At 47.8% G+C, this 23,115-nt stretch overlaps 1 protein-coding gene across 1 annotated transcript in view; it reads left to right on the top strand.

Moving 5' to 3' along the window:
• LOC129697559 (28S ribosomal protein S18a, mitochondrial-like) overlaps nucleotides 1-23,115 on the top strand; it is a 97,538-nt gene that overhangs the window by 7,924 nt on the left and 66,499 nt on the right. The window contains exons 3-4 of the mRNA XM_055636226.1: nucleotides 1,675-1,779; nucleotides 18,024-18,147. Of these exons, the coding sequence (XP_055492201.1) occupies nucleotides 1,675-1,779; nucleotides 18,024-18,147 (229 nt within the window). The remainder of the gene's footprint in view (nucleotides 1-1,674; nucleotides 1,780-18,023; nucleotides 18,148-23,115) is intronic.

Here is a 23,115-nt window from a genome sequence, read left to right as displayed (position 1 = left end):
ACGTTTTGTTCCGGGCCTCTTCTTCAGACTCAATTGGCTAAAGAGATTCAATTCAGGCACAGAACTAATGTGATCGATGGTCAGTGTGGACTGAAGTGCCTGATCCAACGCCGTATCTGCCAATCGATTAGACTAATCCATACCACCTCTACAATTCCTTCCGCACTTTAAATTGCAGTAATATCTAAGTTCAAAAGGGGTAAAGTTGAAAGGAGATATGTGGGGCAAGCTATTTCATTTAGTTTAGAGATTCAGCGCGGAAACAACCCCTTCGGCCCACCGCGTCCGCGCCGACCTGTGATCCCCGTACACTAACACGATATCTCCACACAAGGGGTTCTTTACAACCAAAGCCAATTAACTTACAAACCTGTACGACTTTGGAATGTGGGAGGAAACTGGAGCACCCGGAGAAAACCCACGCAGTAACAGAGAGAACGTACAAACTCCACACGCAGACAACACCCGTGCTGAGGATCGATCCCGGGTCTCTGGCACTGTAAGGCAGCAACTCGACTGTTGTGCCACCGTGCCTCTCATTTACACAGAGTGGTGGGAGCGCTGCCAGGGGTGATGGTGGAGGCAGATACAATCGTGGCATTTAAGACACTTATGGATAGGCACATGCAGGGAATGGAGGGATGTGGATTATGTGCAGGCAGATAAGGGTTAGTCTAGGCATCATGATATTTTGGGCTGAAGGGCCTGTTCCTGTGCTGTACTGTTCTGCGTTCTATGTTAATATCTTTGTGGTAACAACATTAACGTTAATCTTCCAGATCTGGGGTGTTCGTAGAGACAGTGCATGTCAGGGGAATTGGCTTTGACTCTCAAGGCACCAATCACACTCCAAAATCACATTGAGAACTTTGATTGTTGGAGTCACTGAGTCTTACAGCGTGGAATCAGGTCCTTCGGCCCAACTTCCCCTTACCGTTCCTCACCGTTCCACCTGCCTGTAAATGTTTGGCCCATAAACCTCTATATCTGTCCTATCCATGTACATGTCCAAATGTTAAGAGACAAGTGTTTTATTGGCATATGTCCCAGATAGAACATCGAAATTCTTACTTGCAGCAGTACAACAGAATATGCAAACATAGTACTCTGGAAACAACATAACATTCGAGAGAGAGAGAAAAAGTAGTTTGTAATGTGTGTGTTCCGGAGGCCCGGAACAATATGTGTTCATTATACACATAATCACAAATACACATATATATAGATCATATATATATATTATATATTATATATATATATATACACGCACATACACATACGTACACACAGAAAACAAACAATATTAGAGCAAATATAAAAATAATAGTTATGTAGTTCAGGGCTTATTTGCGGTTGTAGTGTTTAATAGCCGAATGGCTGTTGGGAAGGAGCTGTTCCTGAACCTGGACGTTACCGTTTTCAGACTCCTGTACCTTCTTCCCGATGGCAGCAGGGGTGAAATGAGTGTTGTTCTCAAACGTTGCGATCGTACCTGCCTCTTTGGTTGTGATCCAGGTTTATCCAGTTTAGCAGTTTACCATGAGCCCAGGATACCAGGAGCCCGCCCGTTTTCCTTGCCATTTGGGTGAATTCCATTTTTTATTGACGTAACCCTTTGAACTTGATATCATAATCATCTTCGATAATGACCACACTCATCCATTCTGCTTTCAGATTGAAGGAAAGATCGTGAAATCGGCAGATGCCTCTGAACCTCCAAACCCCTCGGGGCAGTGCCCGATCTGCAGGTGGAATCTGAAACACAAGTTTGACTATACAGTAAGTATACACCATATGTTATGTTTTCTTACATTGTCATTTTGTGTAGCAGGGATTTTTAATGAATGATTTCAGTGATGCAGCCACAAAGCAAGATGGATTAAACCCTAAATTGCTTGCTGCAGATAGTATCAGCTATCTCAATGGTTGACCGGATCGCAAGCAAACAAAAGCTTTTCACCGTACCTCAGTCCACGTGAAGGTACAGTAGGGCAGCATGGTGGCGCAGCGGCAGAGTTGCTGCCTTACAGCACTGGAGACCCGAGTTCAATCCTGACTACGGGTACTGTCTGTACGGAGTTTGTACTTTCTCCCCGTGACCCTGTGGGTTTTTTCTGAGATCTTCGGTTTCCTCCCACACTCCAAAGACAAACAGGTTTGTACGCTAATTGGTCTGGTATAAGTGTAAATTGTCCCTTGTGTGTGTAGGGTAGTGTTAATGTGAGCGGGGAATGCTGGTCGATGCGGACACAGTGGGCCGAAGGGCCTGTTTCCACGCTGTAGCTCTAAACTAAACTAAACAATGATAAAATATCCCAAATGGTTTAATGGGCCCCTCTTGTCACATGCATCTAGGTATAGTGACATTTTTGTATACAATTCAGTAAAAATCTTACTATACATCAGCACAATCATACTCGTACAAAAGTTTAAAAATAGTAGATTAGATTGAGGCAGTGCACAAGATCGCCACGTTTCTGGTGCCATTTGGTTACCTTCAAGTTCAAACTTGTTAAAAATGTAGTCTTATCTTGGCCATAAAGGCTCGTTGTCCTGGTGATGGCACTGGGTAAGAATTGCAGGGGTTCACAAGTTATAGGGGTAGAATTAGGCCGTTTGGTCCATCAAGTCCACTCCGCCATTCAATCATAGAAACATAGAAAATAGTTGCAGGAGTAGGCCATTCGGCCCTTCGAACCTGCACTGCCATTCAATATGATCATGGCTGATCATCCAACTCAGTATCCTGTTCCTGCCTTCTCTCCATACCCCCTGATCCCTTTAGCCACAAGGGCCACATCTAACTCCCTCTTAAATATAGCCAATGAACTGGCTTCAACTACCTTCTGTGGCAGAGAATTGCACAGATTCACCACTCCCTGTGTGAAAAATGTTTTCCTCATCTCGGTCCTAAAAGATTTCCCCCTTATCCTTAAACTATGACCCCTTGTTCTGGACTTCCCCAACATCGGGAACAATCTTCCTGTATCTAGCCTGTCCAGAGAACAGGTTGGCAGACAGGAAGCAAAGAGTAGGAGTGAACGGGTCCTTTTCACAATGGCAGAATCACGGCTGATCTCTGCCTCCTAATCCCATTTTCCTGCCTTCTCCCCATAACCCTTCACACTTGTTCTAATCAAGCATTTGTCTATCTCTGCCATAAAAGATATCCAATGACTTGGCTTCCACATCCACCTGTGGCAATGAGTTCCACAGATTAACTTCTCTCTAACCTAAGACGGGTCGGCCCGGCCAGGCGATGTTTTCGATGCCCTCCACTGATGCTCCACCGCTCCGTGCCACTGCGGCCGTGTCCGATGCACTCACTCGGTTTCTTGGAGCAGCCCCCTATCCAGCCCAGCCCCAGGCTGCTGCAAGGCCTCCAGCGGCCCAATCCGCCTATGCAATGAGTTGGATTCGTCTGCATTTCACTGTGTTTTCCCTCAGTCCTTATTGGGAACGTCCTGCGAATGCACTTCGCCAAACTAGGAATGCTGAAACATGTGTCAGTAAAAGAACTTTAGATGCTGGTTGAAATCAGTGATAGGCACAAAAAGCTGGAGTAACTCAGACGGGACAGGCAGCATAACACAAAAAGGTGGAGTAACTCGACTGAAGAAGGGTCTCAACCCGAAACGTCACCCAACGCTGAACCATTATGGGCACCTTCATTCCTTGTCAAAGATAGGTGCAGCCGCGGTGAATGTATGTTCGAGGACTCAGAAGGTGATCCTGTGCAATCTTGATGGGGTATAAATGGAGAGGACATTTTCTTGTGTGGGAGTATGTAGAACTCCCAGGAGAAAACCCAATGGGGTCACAGGAAGTACCTGCAAACTCCACGCAGACAGCACTAGAGGTCGTGATTGGACCCAGCTCGCTGGAACTGCGAGGCAATATCTCTGCTCGCTGCACTACTGTGCCATGCGCAGTCTTGTGGTGGTCTTGGAGGGGAGGATGCTCCTCAAACTGCGGAGAATCTTGGACAATACAGCTCACCCCCTCCGTGACACACTGGCCAACCTGAGGAGCACATTCAGCAACAGACTGGTTCCACCAAGATGAGCACATTCAGCAACAGACTGGTTCCACCAAGATGCAGCGTAGAACGCCACAGATCCCTTCTTTATTCATCCCAGGAGGGAAATTCTTCTTCTTCTTCTTCTTGCGTATGCTGTAATGCGAGTGCACAGCTGAAAGTTGTAGGTCAACTTGTTCTATTTGATCTTTTTTGTCCCCCAATCTTTGCACGTCCCCCATGTTTGTGCACGTCGGGTTGATTGCATTAGTCGAGACAGGGTGGACCGCGTGAAGGTTGCAATCTCCCATCCCAGGAGGGAAATTGATCTGCCAACAATCATAAAAACACAAAATACATGGAACACAAAATTAAAGTGACGAGTGGAAAGAATTGGGGGACGTGCAAAGATTGGGGAAGGGGTGGGGGGGAGAGTTAGTCTCAATCTACCCCACGACAGAAGGGGGAGGAGTTGTAAAGTTTGATAGCCGCGGGGAAGAAGGATGGCCTGTGGCGTTTTGTCCTGCTTGGTGGAACGAGTCTGTTGCTGAAAGTACTCCTCAGGTTGACCAGTGTGGCATGGAGGGGGTGAGTGAGTGAGCCCACGATTCCACACTCTACGCAACTTCTGTTTGTTACCTGACGTGATGCAAGCCGCGAAAACAGCATCCACTCTGAAGAGGGATCAATAGACAATAAGTGCAGGAGTAGGCCATTTGGCCCTTCGAGCCAGCACCGCCATTCAATGTTATCCCCAATCAGTACCCCGTTCCTGCCTTCTCCTCATATCCCCTGACTCCACTATTTTTAAGAGCCCTATCTAGCTCTCTCTTGAAAGCATCCAGAGAACCTGCCTCCACCGCCCTCTGAGGCAGAGATCCTGACCCGAAGCATCGTCTGTCCAATCCCACCCCCCCTCACCCCCCACATTGCTGCGTGACCCGCTGAGTTCCTCCAACACTTTGTATTTTGCTCAAGATGCCAGCATCTGCAGCTCCTTGTGTCATCAGTCAGTCTTGTTGGGAACATCCTGGGAATGCCGTTGGCCACACAGGGAATTATTATGGATACCGTCCTTCCAGGTCAAATTATGGTTTTGCTGTAAAAAGAGAAACAGATACCAAATAGGAATGGGGAACTGCAAAAAGGAACTGGAGTAACTCAGCAGGTAGACAAAAATGCTGGAGAAACTCAGCGGGTGAGGCAGAATCTATGGAGCGAAGGAGTAGGCAACATTTCGGGTCGAGACCCTTCTTCCGATTGATGTTGGGGGGGCAGGAAAAAGAAAGGAAGAGACGGAGACAGTAGGATGTGGGAATGCATTTCGTTGTCTCTGTAATGCATTTCGTTGTCTGTACTGTACACTGACAATGACAATTAAAATTCAATCTGAATCTGAATCTGAATCTGAGCTGGGGAGGGGAAGGAGGGAGAAAGCAAGGAGTATCTGAAATCGGAGAAATCGATGTTCATACAGCCGGGGTGTGAACTACCCAAGTTGAATATGAGGTGCTGCTCCTCCAATTTGTGGTGGGGCTCACTCTGGCCATGGAGGAGGCCCAGGACAGAAAGGTCGGATTCGGAATGGGAGCGGGAGTTGAAGTGCTGAGTGGATTGATAGCCAGATAGTGGACAAAGGCATGTGATGAAAAGACAAGGTGAGAGACAAAAAGATTGAAGAGTGGCGGATTGTGAGGAAGGAATGGAGGGGGAGGAGAGAAATTGATGCATCCAGTTGAATGGCGGAGGGTGTTTGCAGTTGCCTAAAATAAGAGAATTCAACAGATACCTGGCGTCATCTTCAGTGCTCATCTGGTAGCCTGTATCAAGTGATGAGGTGTGCTGTTGCATTTGGCTACATATTGATCACAACTCCATAATCATGTTTAGTTTAGTTTAGAGATACAGCGCGGAAACAGGCCCTTCGGCCCACCGAATCCATGCCGAACCACGATCCCCACTCACATTAACACTATCCTACACACACGAGGGACAATTTACATGTACAGCCTTCATACCTGCAAGTCTGGGAGGAAACGGAAGATCTTGGAGGAAACCAACGCAGATCACAGGGAGAAGGTACAAACTCCGTACGGACAGAACCCGTAGTCGGCGCGGGTCTCCGGCGCGGCATTTGCTGCAAGGCAGCAACTCTACCACTGGATATGGACGAGCAGGCAACTGAACTTTGACACAGACATTGTGGGCTGAAGGTGACAACGAGTATACAGACAGATACAAGATACATTTATTTGTCACAAGTACCATTTGGTACAGTGAAATGTGTGGTCGCCATACAGCCATACGAATAAAAAAGAGCACAGAACACGATAGTCTTTAACACAGACATCCCCACACAGCGGGATCAAAGTTCCCCACTGTGAGGGAAGGCTCCAAAAATTCAGTCATCCTCCTCTTTTGCCGTCCCGTGGTCGGGGGTGCTCCATAACCCCTCCGCTGTCGAGGCTACGGGCGGCCCGATGTTCAGGCCCTCTCGCCAGGGTGATGGAAGTCCGACGTCAGGACTGGAGGACATCCTCAACGGCTTGGATGAACTTGAGGAACTCAACAGGACGACAGCGAAACTGGTACGACGGCTAGGGCGGGGGAGGACCTGAGAGAGATTCATACCACTGGGGTGTAAGCTGCCAAAACGAAATATGAGGTGCTGTTCCTCCAATTTGCGCTGGGCTTCACTCTGACAAGGGAGGTGGACCAGTACAGAAAGGCCAGTGTGGGAATGGGAAGGGGGCTTCAATTGTTTGGCAACCGGGAGATCATTTAGGCCAAGGCGGACAGAGCGGAGGTGTTCATCTAAACAATTGAGTTCCTGAACTGTTGAGTTCCTCTGTATACTCGTCGTCACCTATCGCAGAGCCAACACTCGTTGTCTCCTATCCCACAGCCAAATGTGCCCCAATATTTCCTTGATTATCACTGCATTTCGCATATCTTCCATTCATTTCTCCTTAGTACCATCAATATCTCTCGTTCCCCTCTCCCCTGACACTCAGTCTTCTTTCGTGTGGCGTGCACAGCCTTAAGTTGTAGGACAACTTGTTCTATTTGATGGTTACACAAAAAAGCTGGAGAAACTCAGCGGGTGCAGCAGCATCTATGGAGCGAAGGAAATAGGCAACGTTTCGGGCCGAAACCCTTCTATTTGATCTATTTGATTGTTCTATTTGATCTTCTGTTTGTGCACGTCGAGTTGATTGCATAAGTCGAAAGAGGGCGGACCACGTGAAGGTTGCAATCTTCTCTCCCCACTCTCAGTCTGAAAAAGGCTTGACCCGAAATGCCACCCATTCCTTCTCTCCAGAGATGCTACCTAATGCATTTCGTTGTCTCTGTACTGTACACTGACAATGACAATTAAATTGAATCTGAATCTGAATCTGTGCCGCTGAGTTACTCCAGCATTTTGTGTCTATCTTCAGTTTAAACCAGCATCTGCAGTTCCTTCGTACACATCACCTATCCATGTTCTCCAGGGATGCTGCCTCAACTGCTGAGTTGCTCCAGCATTTTGTCTTTTATTTTAAATAATCCAGCAGTTCCTTGTTTCTTCATCTATATCCCAGCTATTTGCCTAACTCCCCTGGTTCACGCCTTGCATTCCTTCCACCAATTCATCCGTAGGCAGAATAGAAATAGCATTGTTTCACCCCAGCCCCCTCCCTGATAGCAGTCAGCTTTGTGTAGTTTGGTAATGGATGATCGAGGAGTGCAAATGTGACTGGATGTATGTAGCGATTTTGTTCCAACTCAGATACGTGCTGTGCTGCACTGCCCCATCACACAACCTGGCGGTTTTATTTTGTGTACGTTCCATTTACTGGGCACCTGGGCGTGTTGTTAAGGTACATTGAGTACTTCTGGAGCAGAGTGGGTTTTGTTTCTCAACTCCAAAAACTCCAGACCAGTGACGTTTCAGTGGCTAAACTTTCCCCTTCAGCGGTTCTGCACGTCGCTGCTTCGAACTGCATTCCATTTCCGTGCAAAGATGAGGGGGATTTCTTCGATGTTGGGGGGAGTCCAGAACCAGGGGTCACAGTTTAAGAATAAGGGGTCGGGCCCTTTGGGACTGAGATGAGGATAAACTTTTTCACCCAGAGAGTTGTGAATCTGGAATTCTCTGCCATGGATGTTTTCAAGAGAGAGTTAGATTTAGCTCTTAGGGCTAACGGAATCAAGGGATATGGGGAGAAAGCAAGAATGGGGTGCTGATTTTGGATGATCAGCCATGATATCATATTGAATGGCGGTGCTCGCTCGAAGGGCCAAATGGCCTACTCCTGCACCTATTTTCTATGTTTCTATGGTTCTCTGAGAGTATCGTAAACCTTTGGAAATCTGCCCTGCCAGACCTGGTGGTAATGAATCATAAATTCCTGCAGCAGGGAAACAGGCCAACTTGTCCATGCCGTCCAAGATGATCCACAAGCTAGTCACACCCGCCCATATTTGGGCCCAAATCCCTCTAAACCTTTCCTATCCATCTACCTGTCCAAGTGTCTTTTATATGTTGTGATAGTACTTGCATCAACTACCTCCTCTGGCAGCCTATTCCATATATCTGCCACCCTCTGTTTGGAAAAAAAGTTGTTAGGTCCATATTAAATCTTTCCTCTCTCACCTAAAACCTATGTTCTCTGATTCTTGATTCCGCTACTCCAGCTAAAAGACTGTGCAATCACTCGATCAATTCCCATTAGGATTGTATACACTTCTATAAGGCTCTTGGTTCTTGGTTTCTTGGTCCTCCAAAATATTCCAAATGGAATTTAAACTGGAGGTGGTGAAGGGAGGGATTAAGCCAGAAAGGGTTATTGGGAAGGAAGAAAGGAGTACAGCTCTATAATCACAAAGTATATTCCTCAGCAACAAATGACATGGAAAGAAGGTGTAGAATCCTTGTGGGTAGACTTAAGAAGATGAGAGCCCATGGCATTAGAGAGAAGATACAGGCATGGAGAGAAGGTTGGCTGAATGGAAGAAGGCAAAGAGTGGGAGTAAAGGGGGCTCTTTCTGTTTGGCTGCCAGTGACTAGTGGTGTTCCACAGGGGTCGATGTCGGGTCTGCTACTCGTCAAGTTGTATATCATTGAATTGAATGATGGAATTGATGGCTTTGTGGCCATGTTTGCAGATGATAGGAAGGGTGGTAGGGGGGGGGGGGGGGGGGGGGGGGGCAGTATAGAGGAAGCAGAGAGTCTGCAGAAGGACTTTGGCAGAGTGGGCAAAGAAGTGGCAGATGGAGTGCAGGGCAGCAAAGTGTGTGATCATGCAGGTAATCTGAACCAAACAACCTGCCAGGTTTGGGTTAAGATGTGGAACCAGGTGGGCATCAAAGATCCTAAGGGCATTATTTGAAGAAGAACAGAGGATATATATTTTTTTTACCTAAGCTGCATAGCACTTTCACGACCTAATTCACAACCTTTTTTACTCGTGGACCTTTTTCATCCGGCTAGAAAAACGCCCCGACCTACTTGATGCCACGAGTACCTACGGCTAACATCACGACCTACCTACGACCTCGTGACGACCATGCTGCGAGTACGAGTCAAGGGCAAACTCGGCAGAGGTCGTGAAAGTGGGACAGCCCCTTAATAGTTATCCAACAACCATAACTAAACACGAGGCAGACTATCTGGCCATTATTGCATGGTGCATTAACTGCAGCATTCAGTTTATTACGACAGACCAAACTCCAGAGGCGGGTAAGAATGATGGTTTAAATAAACCAAAGACAGACACAAAAAGCTGGAGTAACTCAGTGGGACAGACAGGCAGCATCTCTGGAGAATAGGAATAGATGACGTTTCGGGTTGGTTCAGACTGAGAGGGAAATGAGCGATATAGAACAAATGATAACTTTTCTGCAAAAAAGTAACAACGATAAAGGCTACGGTCCATTGTTGGTTGTGGGCTAGGTGATAACGGGTTATACAGACAATGAAACCCAACAGGGCCACTGTAAAACTAGTACAATGACTAGGATGGGGGAGGGACGGAGAGAGAGGGAATGCAAGGGTTACTTAAAGTTAGACAATAGGTACAGGAGTAGGCCATTCAGCCCTATAAGCCAGCGCTGCCATTCAATGTGATCATAGCTGATCATCCACAATCAGTGCCCCGTTCAGGCCTTCTCACCACATGTCTTGACTCTGCTATCTTTAAGAGCTCCATCTAGAAAAATCACCATTCAAGGTTGTAAGCTATTCAGACGCAAATTGGAGGAACAGCACCTACAACCCAGCGGTATGAATATTGATTTCTTTAACTCTAAGTAACCCGTACAAACCTCTGGAGCACTCGAGTGGGTACGAAAGAGGGGCAATCTAAGGTCACTACATTTCCAGTTGCTGGAGGTATGTTTGCCAGACCATGTCCCGTTAATCATAAATGTCTGCCTACAACCGTAACCCCAGCAAGCACGTATACACACACTCCCACACATGAGTAACCCCCCCACCCCATCTCCCCACAGATAGGCACACGTACACTCAGACACAATGCCAGGCTCAACAGAAAAAAATGAAGTTTGCATTCCCGTCACTGAAAAATTTCAAAACTCTTTCCAAGAAATGTAGTACTTTTAAGTCATCTGTGTTTTCGTAATATGGGAAATAGTTAACTTACTAACTGCAAGATCCTACACATGGCAGTAGGGGTGGCCTGTAATGTCCCCAAGCAATGAAACAAATGCATTGGCCAAGACATTGGTGCTAAAGTACGCAGATCAGACTCCCCCATGACACTTCACTCTGCCTCAGAAAAGCAGCCAACGTAATCAAAGACTTGTCCCTCCGACCTGTCCCCATCCGGCAGAAGGTACAGAAGCTTGAAAGCGCGCACCACCAGACTCAGGAACAGCTTCTTTCCCTCTGTTATTAGACTTGAACGGCCCTTCATTAAGCTAGGGTACTGTCCGATTCACCTCTACTCCATTGCGGACATTGGACTTTGTCTGTGGAACTGGTGCGCTACAATGCTGAGAACTATATTCTGCACTCTGTATCTTCCCCTTTGCTCTACCTATTGTACTTGTTTGATTTGATTGTATTTATGTGTAGTATTATCTGATTTGATTAGACAACATGCAAGCCAAAACTTTTCACTGTACCGCAGTACACGTGACAGTAAGAAACCTAAACCTTAAAGAAGAGGCAAAACATCTTGTGATGAGACCATTTGTTAATAAATTTATTGAAAATATTTTGTAATTGAAACATGCCACTTTGCGCTGCCTGGTCAAGTTTGAACTGACTGAATTGAGCCTGCCTGACTCCATTCGCTGTGAATCTATGCTGTTGACTGAACCCTCACCCTGTGTGACTGGGATGATTTGGAATTCAAATCCCAGAGGATGCCAGCTAATCTCCTGAACGCGCAGTTTTACCCTTTCCCCTGAATGCAGTCTGTCGAAGAATACGCAACATCTTCCAGTTGCATTTTCTCCTCAACAGAAGCAAAGTAAACACAGTGTCGTAAATCTGATCCTCGCATCAGAACCAAAACAACATAAGGACAGGGCTCAGCTATTCAGCCACTCAGCCCGGGTATCCCATTTGCAACATAGAGGAGTACAGACACAAAATGCTGGAGTAACTCAGCAGGGCAGGCAGTATCTCTGGAGAGAAGGAATGGGTGACGTTTCGGGTCGAGACCCTTCTACGGATTTAATCTGTAGATTTCAGATTTAATTCAGATTCCAGCATCTGCAGCTCCTTCCGACACGTGGAAGAGTACAGCACAGGAACAGGCCATATGACCCACCATGTCTGTGCCGAACATGGCACCAAGACCAACTCTCCTCTGCCTGCACACAATCCATATCCCTCCATTCCCCTGCATATCTATGTGGCCATCGAAAAGTCTCTTAAACGCCACTATCGTAATGCCTCCATCATCACCCCTGGCAGCGCATTCTCCGTGTGACAAACTTGCTCTGTACATCTCCTTTAGCATTTGCCCCTCTTACCTTAAAACTATGCCCTCTAATATTTTTCCATCCAAGGGAAAATGGTTCTGACTGTCAACTCTTTCTATGGCTCTCATAATGTATTTAACTCATGGTTGAACTGTAACTCTATCAATCTACAAAAGGTTTTGTAACCTTTAATTTGCTCTGTCCAACAATCTATTCAAACAAGAGGACATAACTTCAGAATTAAGGGACAGAAGTTTAGGGGGTACATGAGGGGGAACTTCTTTACTCAGAGAGTGGTAGCTGTGTGGAATGAGCTTCCAGTGGAAGTGGTGGAGGCAGGTTTAATTTTATCATTTAAAAATAAATTGGATAGGTATATGGATGGGAAAGGAATGGAGGGTTATGGTCTGAGCGCAGGTAGATGGGACTAGGGGAAAATAAGTGTTCGGCACGGACTTGTAGGACCGAGATGGCCTGTTTCCATGCTGTAATTGTTATATGGTTATAATCTATTACGTTCAGTAAGCGTTGAATGTAAATGTTGGGATGGTGCAGTTGTATAATAAATACTTTGTGGTGTGGCTGGTAGAGCTTCTGGCAGGATTCGATCCAGCCCTCTGGTGCTGCCAATGTGGAGTTTGCACGTTCTCCCTGTGACTGGATGGGTTTCCTCCGGGTGCCCACATCCCAAAGACGTGAGTGGGCGTGGGTTAATTGGTCGTTGTAAATTGCCCCCTAGTATGTAGGGAGTGGGCGCGAAAGTGGGATAACATAGAACTAGTGACATGGATTAGATGGGCTGAAGGGTCTGTTTCCAAGGGATTTCAAATTCACTTGTGCTGGAGGAACTCTGGGTCAGGCAGCACCTGGGGAGGGAATGAACCGGTGATGTTTTGGGTCAGGACCTGTCCATTCCCTCCACAAATGCTGTCTGAGTTCATCTGGTACCTTGAATTTTCCTCAAGTTTTCAACATCTTCAGTTGCTTGTGTCTCCTAAAAAAACCCGTTGTTTAAGCCAGATCTGGAGTTCTCCATGCGGTTGTGTGCGCTGCATTGCAGGAAGGATGCGGTGGCTTGCAAGATGGTGCAGAAGTGGTTCACATAGATGTTACGTGAATTGGAGAGTATTCTTTTTTACACAGAGAGAGAGTGGTGGGTGCCTGGAATGCACTGCCATGGGTGGCGGTGGAGGCAGATACGATCGTGGCGTTTAAGAGTCTCTTAGGCACATGGACATGCAGAGAATGGAGGGATATGAATCATGTGCAGCTAGAGGAGTTTAGTTTATATTCGGCTTAGACATAGTGGGCCGATGGGCCCGTTCCTGTGCTGTACTGTTCTATGTAGGGTGCAGATGCTGGTTTAAAGCGAAGATAGACACAAATAGATGGAGTAACTCCGCTAGTCAGGCAGCATCTCTGGAGAGAAGGAATAGGTGACATTTCGTGTCGAGACCCTTCTTCAGACTGAGATGAGAGATATGGATGGTGATATAGAGAGATATAGAACAAATTAATGAAAGATATGCAAAAAAGTAACGATGATTAAAGGAAACAGGCCATTGTTAGCTGTGGGCCAGTGGAAAACCAGTTACAAACAATGAGATTCAACAAGCCGACTTTGAAGTTATCACAACGACTTGGGGAGGGATAGAGAGAGAGGGAATGCAGGGGTTATTGAAGTTAGAAACATCAATATTCATACTGCTGGGGTATAAGCTGCCCAAGCAAAATATGAGGTGCTGTTCCTCCAATTTGCATTTGCACTACACTCCGACAATGGAGAAGGCCCAGGTAAGGAAGGTCAGTGTGGGAATGGGAGGGGGAGTTCAAGTGTTTGGCAATCGATCGATCAGGTAGGTCCAGGCCAGACTGAGCGAAGGTGTTCAGCGAAACGATCGCCCAGTCTACGTATGGTCTCGCCGATATAGAAGAGTCCACACCTTGAACAACGGGCAACTTGTGTGGGCAAGTTGGGCCGAAGGGCCTGTTTCCACACTGGATCACTCTGTGACTAACGGATACAGGAGATGAGGTTGCAGGAGGTGCAAGTGAACCTCTGCCTAACCTGAAAGGAGTGTCGGGGTCCCTGGACAGAGTCGAGGGAGGAGGTATAGGGACAGGTGTTGCATCTCCTGTGGAAGGCACCTGGTGAGGGGGTGGTTGGGGTGGGAGGGGATGAGTTCACCAAGGAGTTAATGAGGGAACGGTCTCTCGGAAGGCAGCAAGGGGTGGAGATGGAAAGATGTGACTCGTGGTGGAATCCCGTTGGAGGTGGCGAAAAGGTGATTATGTGTTGTATGTATTTGCTAATGGGGTGCAAGATAAGGAGGGGAATTCTGTCCCTGTTGCGACTAGGGGGAGGGGGAGCTGGGGGGTACCAAGGAGACACAAGTGAGGGCCTCATTTATGATGGGAGAGGGGAACCCCCGTTCTCTCCTCTTTTGCATATCTTTCATTCATTTGTTCAATACCTCCCGATATCACTGTCTGTAACTCTCGTTTCCTTTTCCCATGACTCTCAATCTGAAGAAGGGTCCAGACCCAAACCTTCACCTATTCCTTCTCTCCAGAGATGCTGCCTGACCAGCTGAGTTGGTCAGGCAGCATCTCCAGCATTTTGTGTCTGTCGATACTGTTCTATGCCCTATGTTCTAATTGGCCATAAAGTTGCAAAGGGAAGAGAAATTTCTATATTTTAAAATCCAAGTCTCTGTGGTTTATTGTGGAATTCAGGGGGTTGGCAGCCTACGGTCCACGGGCCGGATCCGGCCCGTAACCCGAAATCATCCAGCCCGCAGGCGTATTTAGTTTTCACGACCTGGGAACTGTAGCCAGTCCCGGGGATGCGAGCTGATTGAATTGAATTGAATTGAATTGAATTGAATATCTTTATTGTCATTCAGACCTTACGGTCTGAACGAAATTTCGTGCCTGCAGTCATACATACAATAATACAATAATAAACAACACTAAACACAAAATAACATCCACCACAGTGTATCCTCCAAGCACCTCCTCACTGTGGTGGAGGCAAAAATCTTAGGGCTGCAGTCTCTTCCCTCCTCTTCTCCCTCTGCGCTGAGGCGATTCCCCACCGGGCGATGGCACAAACAGTCCCGCGGCTCACCGAACCCCGCAAACGGGCCGGCTCAAACACCGCGGCCCGGGGGTGGTCGAAGCTGCCGCCCTCCAGTCCAGTGGACGCAGCCGCCGGCCCGCGGCTGAACCCCGGACTCAGGTCACCGCCGCCAGAACGCCGTCCCATCCACCGGAGCACCATTCCAGCCCCGAGCTGGATCGCCCTCACGTGAGTGCCGTTCCTCCCTCTAGCTGGGCCGCTCCGACGGGAGCGCCATTCCACCCTCGGGCTGCGCCGCTCCGACGGGAGCGCCGTACCTCCCTCGAGCTGGGCCGCTCCGACGGGAGCGCCATTCCACCCTCGAGGTGGGCCACTCCGACGGGAGCGCCACAGCCCCTCACGGGAGGGTCTCAGCCCCTCGCCAGGCCGCCCTCACGGGAGCGTCACAGCCCCTCACGGGAGCGCCTTTCCAGCCCCGAGCTGGGCCGCCCTCACGGGAGCGAGCCCAGGGCGAGTCCTGTCAGGCTGCCTCCGGAGTCTCGAGGTCGCCAGCTCCGCCATTGGGCCTCAGCGCAGACGGAGGCAGAGAAGGGGGATACGACAAAAAAGTCGCATTCCCCCGAAGGGGAAGACAGCAAGCCCCGTTTCAACCCCCCCCCCCCCCCCCCCCCCCCACAAAAACACAACCTAAACACCAAAAACGTTAATTAGACAAAACAAAAAAAAAACAACACAAAAAAGTAAAGACAAACGGACTGCAGGCGAGCCGCAGCCGTTCACCAGCGCCGCCACTTCCGGTCTGGGAACTTCAGCCCGTCCCGAGGCACGCAGGCGACCTGGGAACTGCAGCCAGTCCTGGAGCAGGCGGGGGCCATGGCAACTGCAGAAAACTAATTGGAAAAACACGTGAAAACTTGCGAAAAATAACACCAAGTGTCACACTATGGCGATGGACGTGGCCCGCCATCCGCTCATAGACATGGGTCCTGGCCCCTATGCAGAACAAGGTTGCCAACCCCTGGTCTAATTGAATCACTCTGAACCATCTATCTCTAATTATATTCTAGAACATTGAAAAACACAGTGCAGGGACAATCCCTTCTGCCCACATTGTCTGTGCCAAATATGATGCCATATACTAATCAGATCTGCCTGCATGAGATACATATCACTCCATTCTCTGCATATTCATGTGCCTATTCAAAAGTCTCTTAAATGCCATTATCGTATCTGCCTCTACCACCATCCCTGGCAGCGGGTTCCAGGTCCCCACCCCTCTCTGAATAAAAAATCAACTTGTCCCGCACATCTTCTTGTTCTGGACATCACTGTTGCTCTGTCATCTCCTTTAATCATCATGCACGCTTCGATTCGATCACCTCATGACCTTTTGTGTGGAAGGAAATAGCCCGGAGAGTGCAAACACAGGGCTTAGGTCTCAAGTATCAAGAGTCCAAACGGCTCTTTGGAACTGGTTGGCCAAAGTCATTGTGCGGGACCAATGCCTGACTTGGTGTGGTCTTGTAACAGGAGCCAGTTGAAGCCCTGCGTCGAGCGCACCAAGTAAGTTAGCACACTATACACTCCCCCTTCATCTCTCAGCTATCATTTTGCTTCAAGAAGGGCTTAGCTAGATAATCAATGTTTACTTTGAATTCTCCAAACTTTGAGTCTTTAGAAACCTCATCCAGCCAATGTTGGCGGGCGCTCAAGAATGTGGCAATGGTGAATGCAAAGTATATTTGTTTCACTGTGACGAACAATGGGAGGTACATCCTTGCACAAATATTGGGTGTTGGGAGCCTTGGCTTTTTTAATTAAGTTAGTACTTTGCTGGCGGAGCCCTAATGTTGTCTAATTCAATGAAAAATAAAAAAATCGGAGAGATTTTCCAAGAAGAAAAACAAGCTGGGAGATTCAGTGTGTGCTTACAGAGGGAAGTGTGTAGATGAAATGTGTAGAGGAGGAATTTGCTCTGGAGGGTACAATTGCTAAGTCACTGATCTCAGGACATCTGCGACTAGTTACTGCCAATGGGGAACTATGCAATTAGGAATGGGTTGACATGAATATTTAAAGAAAGAAAGTCGTTTAAAGAAGCTATATCTTAAGCTAGGTTAAGAAATCCTCCGATGAGAAAATAGACACAAGGTGCCCGAGTAACTAAAAGGGTCTTTATACCTCAGAAGGGTCCTGATCCAAAACAGTGAAGGAAAAAAATCTCTATTGGGGCATCTCTCCATGCTGGGAGACCGACAAGTTGCAGGCAGACCAAAGAACTCCTTTCACCAAGTTATTGGTCTTCCAGCAGTATTTGATGTCCATCTCCGAATGTTTGCTGCCACGGTTTAAGAATTAGTTTAGTTTAGTTTAGAGATAGAATGCGGAAACAGGCCATTTGGCCCACTGTGTCCACGCCGACCAGCGATCCCCGCACACTAATGCCCCTGTCCCACTTAGGAAACCTGAACGGAAACCTCTGGAGACTTTGCGCCCCACCCAAGGTTTCCGTGCGGTTCCCGGAGGTTGCAGGTGGTTGCCGGAGGTTGCAGGTAGTGGACGCAGGTAGGGAGACTGACAAAAACCTCTGGGAACCGCACGGAAACCTTGGGTGGGGCGCAAAGTCTCCAGAGGTTTCTGTTCAGGTTTCCTAAGGTTTCCTATACTACCCCAATTTACATATTTTTAACCGAAGCCAATTAACCTGCATGTCTTTGGAATGTGGGAGGAAACCGGAGCACCCAGAGAAAATCCACCCAAGTCACGTGAGAGAACGTACAAACTCCATACAAACAGCACCCTTGGTCAGGATCGAACACGGGACCTTGGTGCTGTAAGGCAGCAACTCTATCGCTGCGCCACTGTGCCGAAATATAGTTGAATGCTAGACCAGATTGAACTGTTGACTTTGGTGCCCATGTTGTGTGACTTCCTTTGTTACACCCGTTCAGCAGTTAGCTGATGTCTCCTGTTGCTTCCAATTAGGATGTGCTGTTGCTCAGTCAGTTCATACGATCAGACGGAGGGATGCTGCCACGCGGAATCACAGGACTATGCTTTGAGGAGCATAAAAAGATTGAAATCTGCGTGAAGATGGCTCACCGATCAGGTAAGTCCTCCCCTCAGTGCTCAAATTGGACGTTGAGTTTCGCTTTGTATTTTTTGTTAGGAACTGCGTTGATTTTCCCTTTGTAAAACACAAACTTGGTGGAATAACTTGGTGGGTCAGGCAACATCTGTGGAGGGAATGAATAGGCGATATTTCGGCTCTGGGCCCTTTGACAGACACAGAGGCGGCACAGTGGTGCAGCTGGCCGAGCCGCTGCCATCCAACGGCAGGGACCCAGGTTCAATCCTGACCTCGGCTGCTGTCTGAGTGGAGTTTGCATGTTCTCCCTGTGACCACATCGGCTTCCTCCTGGTGCTCCGGTTTTCTCCCAAAGACATGCGGCGCTGTAGGCTAATTGGCCTCTGTAAATTGTCACTGATGTGTAGGGAGAGGATGTGAAAGAGGGATAACATAGAACTAGTGTGAACGGGTGATCGATGGTCGATGTGGACTCATTGGGCAGGAAGACCTGTTTCCGTGCTGTATCTCTCTAAAGATGGTGCCTGACCCGCTCAGTTTACAGCAGCACCTTGTATTTTGCTGAAGATTGCAGCATCTGCGGTTCTTAATTTCCCTTTGCAGCCTTTATTCAATCCATAACGGCTCTTAACCACGTGCATTCCATTTTCCACATTGTTGCCCTTTAGTTAATTCACCTCCTGTAAACATCACCTCATACCCATTGTGCATTATTGTACATTGAGATTTAGTTCTGAGATACAGCGCGGAAACAGGGCCTGAGTCCGAACAGTGATCCCCGCACATTAATACTATCCTACACACGCTAGGGACAATTTACCTTTATGCCATGCCAATTAACCTACAAACCTGTATGTCTTTGGAGTGTGGGAGGAAACCAAAGATCTCGGAGATCACGGGGAGAACGTACAAACTCCGTACAGACAGCACCCGTAGTCAGGATCGAACCCGGGTCTCCGGCGCTGCGAGTATTGTAAGGCAGCGACTACCGCTGCACCACCGTGCCGCCCGAGATGATGCGCTTTTAGCTTGCATCCCAGGTATATTGATCAACGTTGCTGATTTTGCCATCTCCAAGCAAGTACACAAACAGACTAAAGATGCAGAAGAGACATTATTCCAACCAGACATTGTTTTTGAATAAGATTAACGCTATTCTCAGAGACAAGGGAGGGTTCAAGGCACGTCAATTTATGACAGAGTTGATCAGTCAGCACTTATGTTCTGGACTGTGCTGTGTTTAGACCCCATCTGTGTTGATCCCAGTGGAGATTGTAGCTTCATCTGATCCAAGCTGCTGTCATATACTTCAGCTCAGGACCTGCCTTTGCTTGCCAGTCATTGATGGATGTGAAATAGTTGCACGTTGCCAGCCTATGCTGTAACTTTGTTGGAAGGGAGAGGCAACATGGCGTTTTAAACAAACTTTAACTATAACCTGGTGCCAGTTTCTTTTGGAAGGCTGCTTGTACCACTAGTGGCCACCCGTGACATTTGTACAGAATAAGATACTGCAACACAATACGACGGAGGACTCTTTCACCGTCATAATAAAACAAACAAAAAAAAACCTCAATAAATGAAGAAAAAACATAAGTGCAAAATAAAGCAAACGGCCAAAGTCCCTCTTGCAACCAAGACAGTTTGTGTAGTCTAGCTTAGTTTAGAGATACAGTGCGGAAACAGGCCCTTTGGTCTACGCCGTCCAGTGATCCCTGTACACTAACACTATCCTACACATTAGTAACAACTTCCAATTTTACCAAACTAATTAGCCTATAAACCTGAACATCTTTAGAGTGTGGGAGGAAATCGTAGATCTCGGAGAAAACCCACATGATCTCGGGGAGAACGTACAAACTCTGTACTGACAGCACCCGTAGTCCTGATCAAACCCGGGCCTCTAGCACTATAAGGCAGCATACTCCACCACTGCGCCACTGTGCCGCCTTAAAGTTTTTAGTTTAGTTGATGTTTGTAGCAAGATGTTTGTTGGGAAGAAGCTGTTCCTGAACTTGGAGGTCACGGTTTTATGACTCATATCTCATATGTCACGGTAATGCAGAGTGGAAACAGGCACTTTGGCCCAACTTGCCCACATCGGCCAACATGTCCCAGCTACACTAGTCCCACCTGCCCGCATTTGGTCCATATCCTAACACCTGTCCTATCCATGTCTAATTGTTTCTTAAACCTTGTGATAGTCCCTGCCTCAACTACCTCCTCTGGCAGCTTGTTCCATGCACCCTTTCTGTGAAAAGGTTACCCCTCAGATTGCTATTAAATGGTTTCCCCTTCACCTTAAACCTATGTCCTTTGGTGCTCGATTCACCTACTCCATTGTCAAAGTGAGCCCAAATGCAAATTGGACGAAAAGCATCTGATATTTCACTTGGGCATCTTTGGAGGGATTTCCTCCCACACTCCAAAGAAGCCAGTGGTATGAAAATTGATTTATCTAACTTCAAGTAACCCTTGCATTCCCTCTCTCTCCATCCCTCTGTCACCCAAGTCGTACCTGCTTCAAAGTCATCTTGTTGAGTCTCATTGTCTGTAACTCTTTTTCACCTAACAAACAGCTAACAATGGACCGTTTCCTTTATCATCCTTACTTTCTTGCTTATCTTTCATTCATTTGTTCTATTTCTCTCCGTCACCGTCTAAATATCTCTCGTTTCCCTTTCCCCTGAATCTCAGTCTTCAGACAGGGGAAAGGGAAACGAGAGATATAGATGGTGATGTAGAGAGAGAGATATAGAATACGTCACCCATTCTTTTTCTCTAGAGATGCTGCCTGTCCCGCTGAGTTACTCGAGCTTTTCTGCCTATCTCCGAGCAAGCAGGCATGCCAGGCTAGTCCCATTTGCCTGCATTTGGCCCCTCGCCCTCAATACCTTGACTTTCTCATGGGCACGTCCCAGTCAGTGACAATATCTCTCCCACTCTGACCATCGGCTCCAGGCACCTCAAGGCTGCGTGCCCAGCCCCCTGCCACATCCTCTCTTTGCACCTATGACGGTGTGGCCGAGCACAGCTCCAATCGGATGTGGAGAGGATATTTCCACTAGTGGGAGAGTCCAGGACTAGAGTTCACAGCCTCAGAAGGACCGTTCTTTTAGGAAGGAGATGGGGAGGAATTACTTTAGCCAGAGGGCGGTGAATCTGTGGAACTCTGGCGACACCGGAGAGGACTCGGTGGCGTTAGTGGAGAGGTCAGTGCGGTGATCGATGGGGGCACTCACTGACCAATGGACGAGGATGGACAACTGCCGAGGGAAGGAACAAATGAGGACACGGGTTGGGGGGGCGCCGTGAAGGAGGGTGACGGAGGGGGACTGTAGATTGGCTCTTTACAGGGACCTGCAGCAGGTTCTGTGTGTACTTTGTAAATTTGTCAGTGCCCTTATGTGGCGACTATTTGCATACCCTGGGAATGCAAGCAAAGAATTTCACAGGTAGACAAAAATGCTGGAGAAACTCAGCGAGTGAGGCTGCATCTATGGAGCGAAGGAATAGGTGACTTCAGGAATAGGTCTTCAGAAATTCACTGTGACTTGTTACACGTGACAAAGTATTTAATGTTCTCACTGCTACCGTTGGGCAGGAGGTACAGAAGCCTGAAGTCCCACACAGCTACTCTGGAACAGCTACGTCCCTGCAAGCATCAGATTGTTGAACCTCCTTCACAACCTTAATCCCGCCTCAGCAGCAGAACCCTACTGACTACTGTTCTGTTTTCAGTATGTGTGGGGTTTGTGTATTGACTTGTCAAGTGTACCCAGATACAGTGAAAACATTTGTTTCAACTGCTATGCGGAACACATTTTCACTTCTCTCGTCTCGTTTTTCCACTAAATTTGGGCGGCACAGTAGCGCAGCGGGTAGAGCCACTGCTTCACAGCGCCTGAGGCCTGGGTTCGATCCTGACCTGTGGTGCTGTCGTTGTGTGGAGTTTGCACGTTCTCCCGGTGATCGCGTGGGTTTCCTCCCACGTCCCAAAGTCGTGTGCGTTTGTAGATGAATTGTCATTCTGTACGTTGCCCCTGATGTGCAGGGAGTGGATGAGTGGGATAACATAGAATGGTTGATTGATAATTGGTGTGGACTGGGTAGGCCAAAGGACCTGTTCACAAGTTATAGGAGAAGATGTAGGCCATTTGGCCCATCGAGTCCACTCTGCCGTTCAATCAAGGCTGATCTCTGCCTCCTAAATCCATTTTCCTGCCTTCTCCCCATAACCCTTGACACCTGTTCTAATCAAGAATTTGTCTATCTCTGCTTTAAAAATATCCACTGACTTGGCCTCCACAGCCCTCTGTGGCAATGACTTCCACAGATTAACCACACTCTGACTAAAGAAGTTCCTCCTCACCTCCGTTCAAGAAGAGCTCCCTTTAATTCTGAGGCTATGACCTCTGGTCCTAGACTCTCCCACCAGCGGAAACATCCTCTCCACATCCACTTTATCTGTGCCTTTCATTATTCTGTAAATTTCAATGAGGTCCCCTCTTCTTCTCTTCTTGTGTATGGCGTGCACAGCCTAAAGTTGTAGGACCACTTGTTCTAATTTGATTGTGCACACCAGGTTGATTGCATTCGTCGAAACAGGGCGGACCACGTGAAGGTTGCAATCTCCCACCCCAGGTCCCTCCTCAACCTTCTAAACTCCAGCGAGTACAGGCCCAGTGCTGTCAAACGCTCATCATATGCTAACCCACTCATTCCTGGAATCATTCTTGTAAACCTCCTCTGGACCCTCTCCAGAGCCAGCGCAGCCTTCCTCAGATATGGGGCACGTATCTTTCAATTGATCATTTGACACCATATCACCATGTCAGGGTCATGCCAACAAGGAGGTATGGCACCACCTGGCCAGGCATGTTGCTGGCATCAGGAGCACTTTCCCGGCACAACTGAACAAACAAAGGACATTGCTCTAATTCGATGTGCTGATATAACAAAGACTCGTGGAACACAATGTACAATTCA

The sequence above is a fragment of the Leucoraja erinacea genome, chromosome 5 (genome assembly GCF_028641065.1).
Source record: "Leucoraja erinacea ecotype New England chromosome 5, Leri_hhj_1, whole genome shotgun sequence".
Lineage (NCBI taxonomy): Eukaryota > Metazoa > Chordata > Chondrichthyes > Rajiformes > Rajidae > Leucoraja > Leucoraja erinaceus.
Note: the sequence above shows the minus strand (reverse complement) of the source record. Positions and strands in the feature narration are given on the sequence as shown.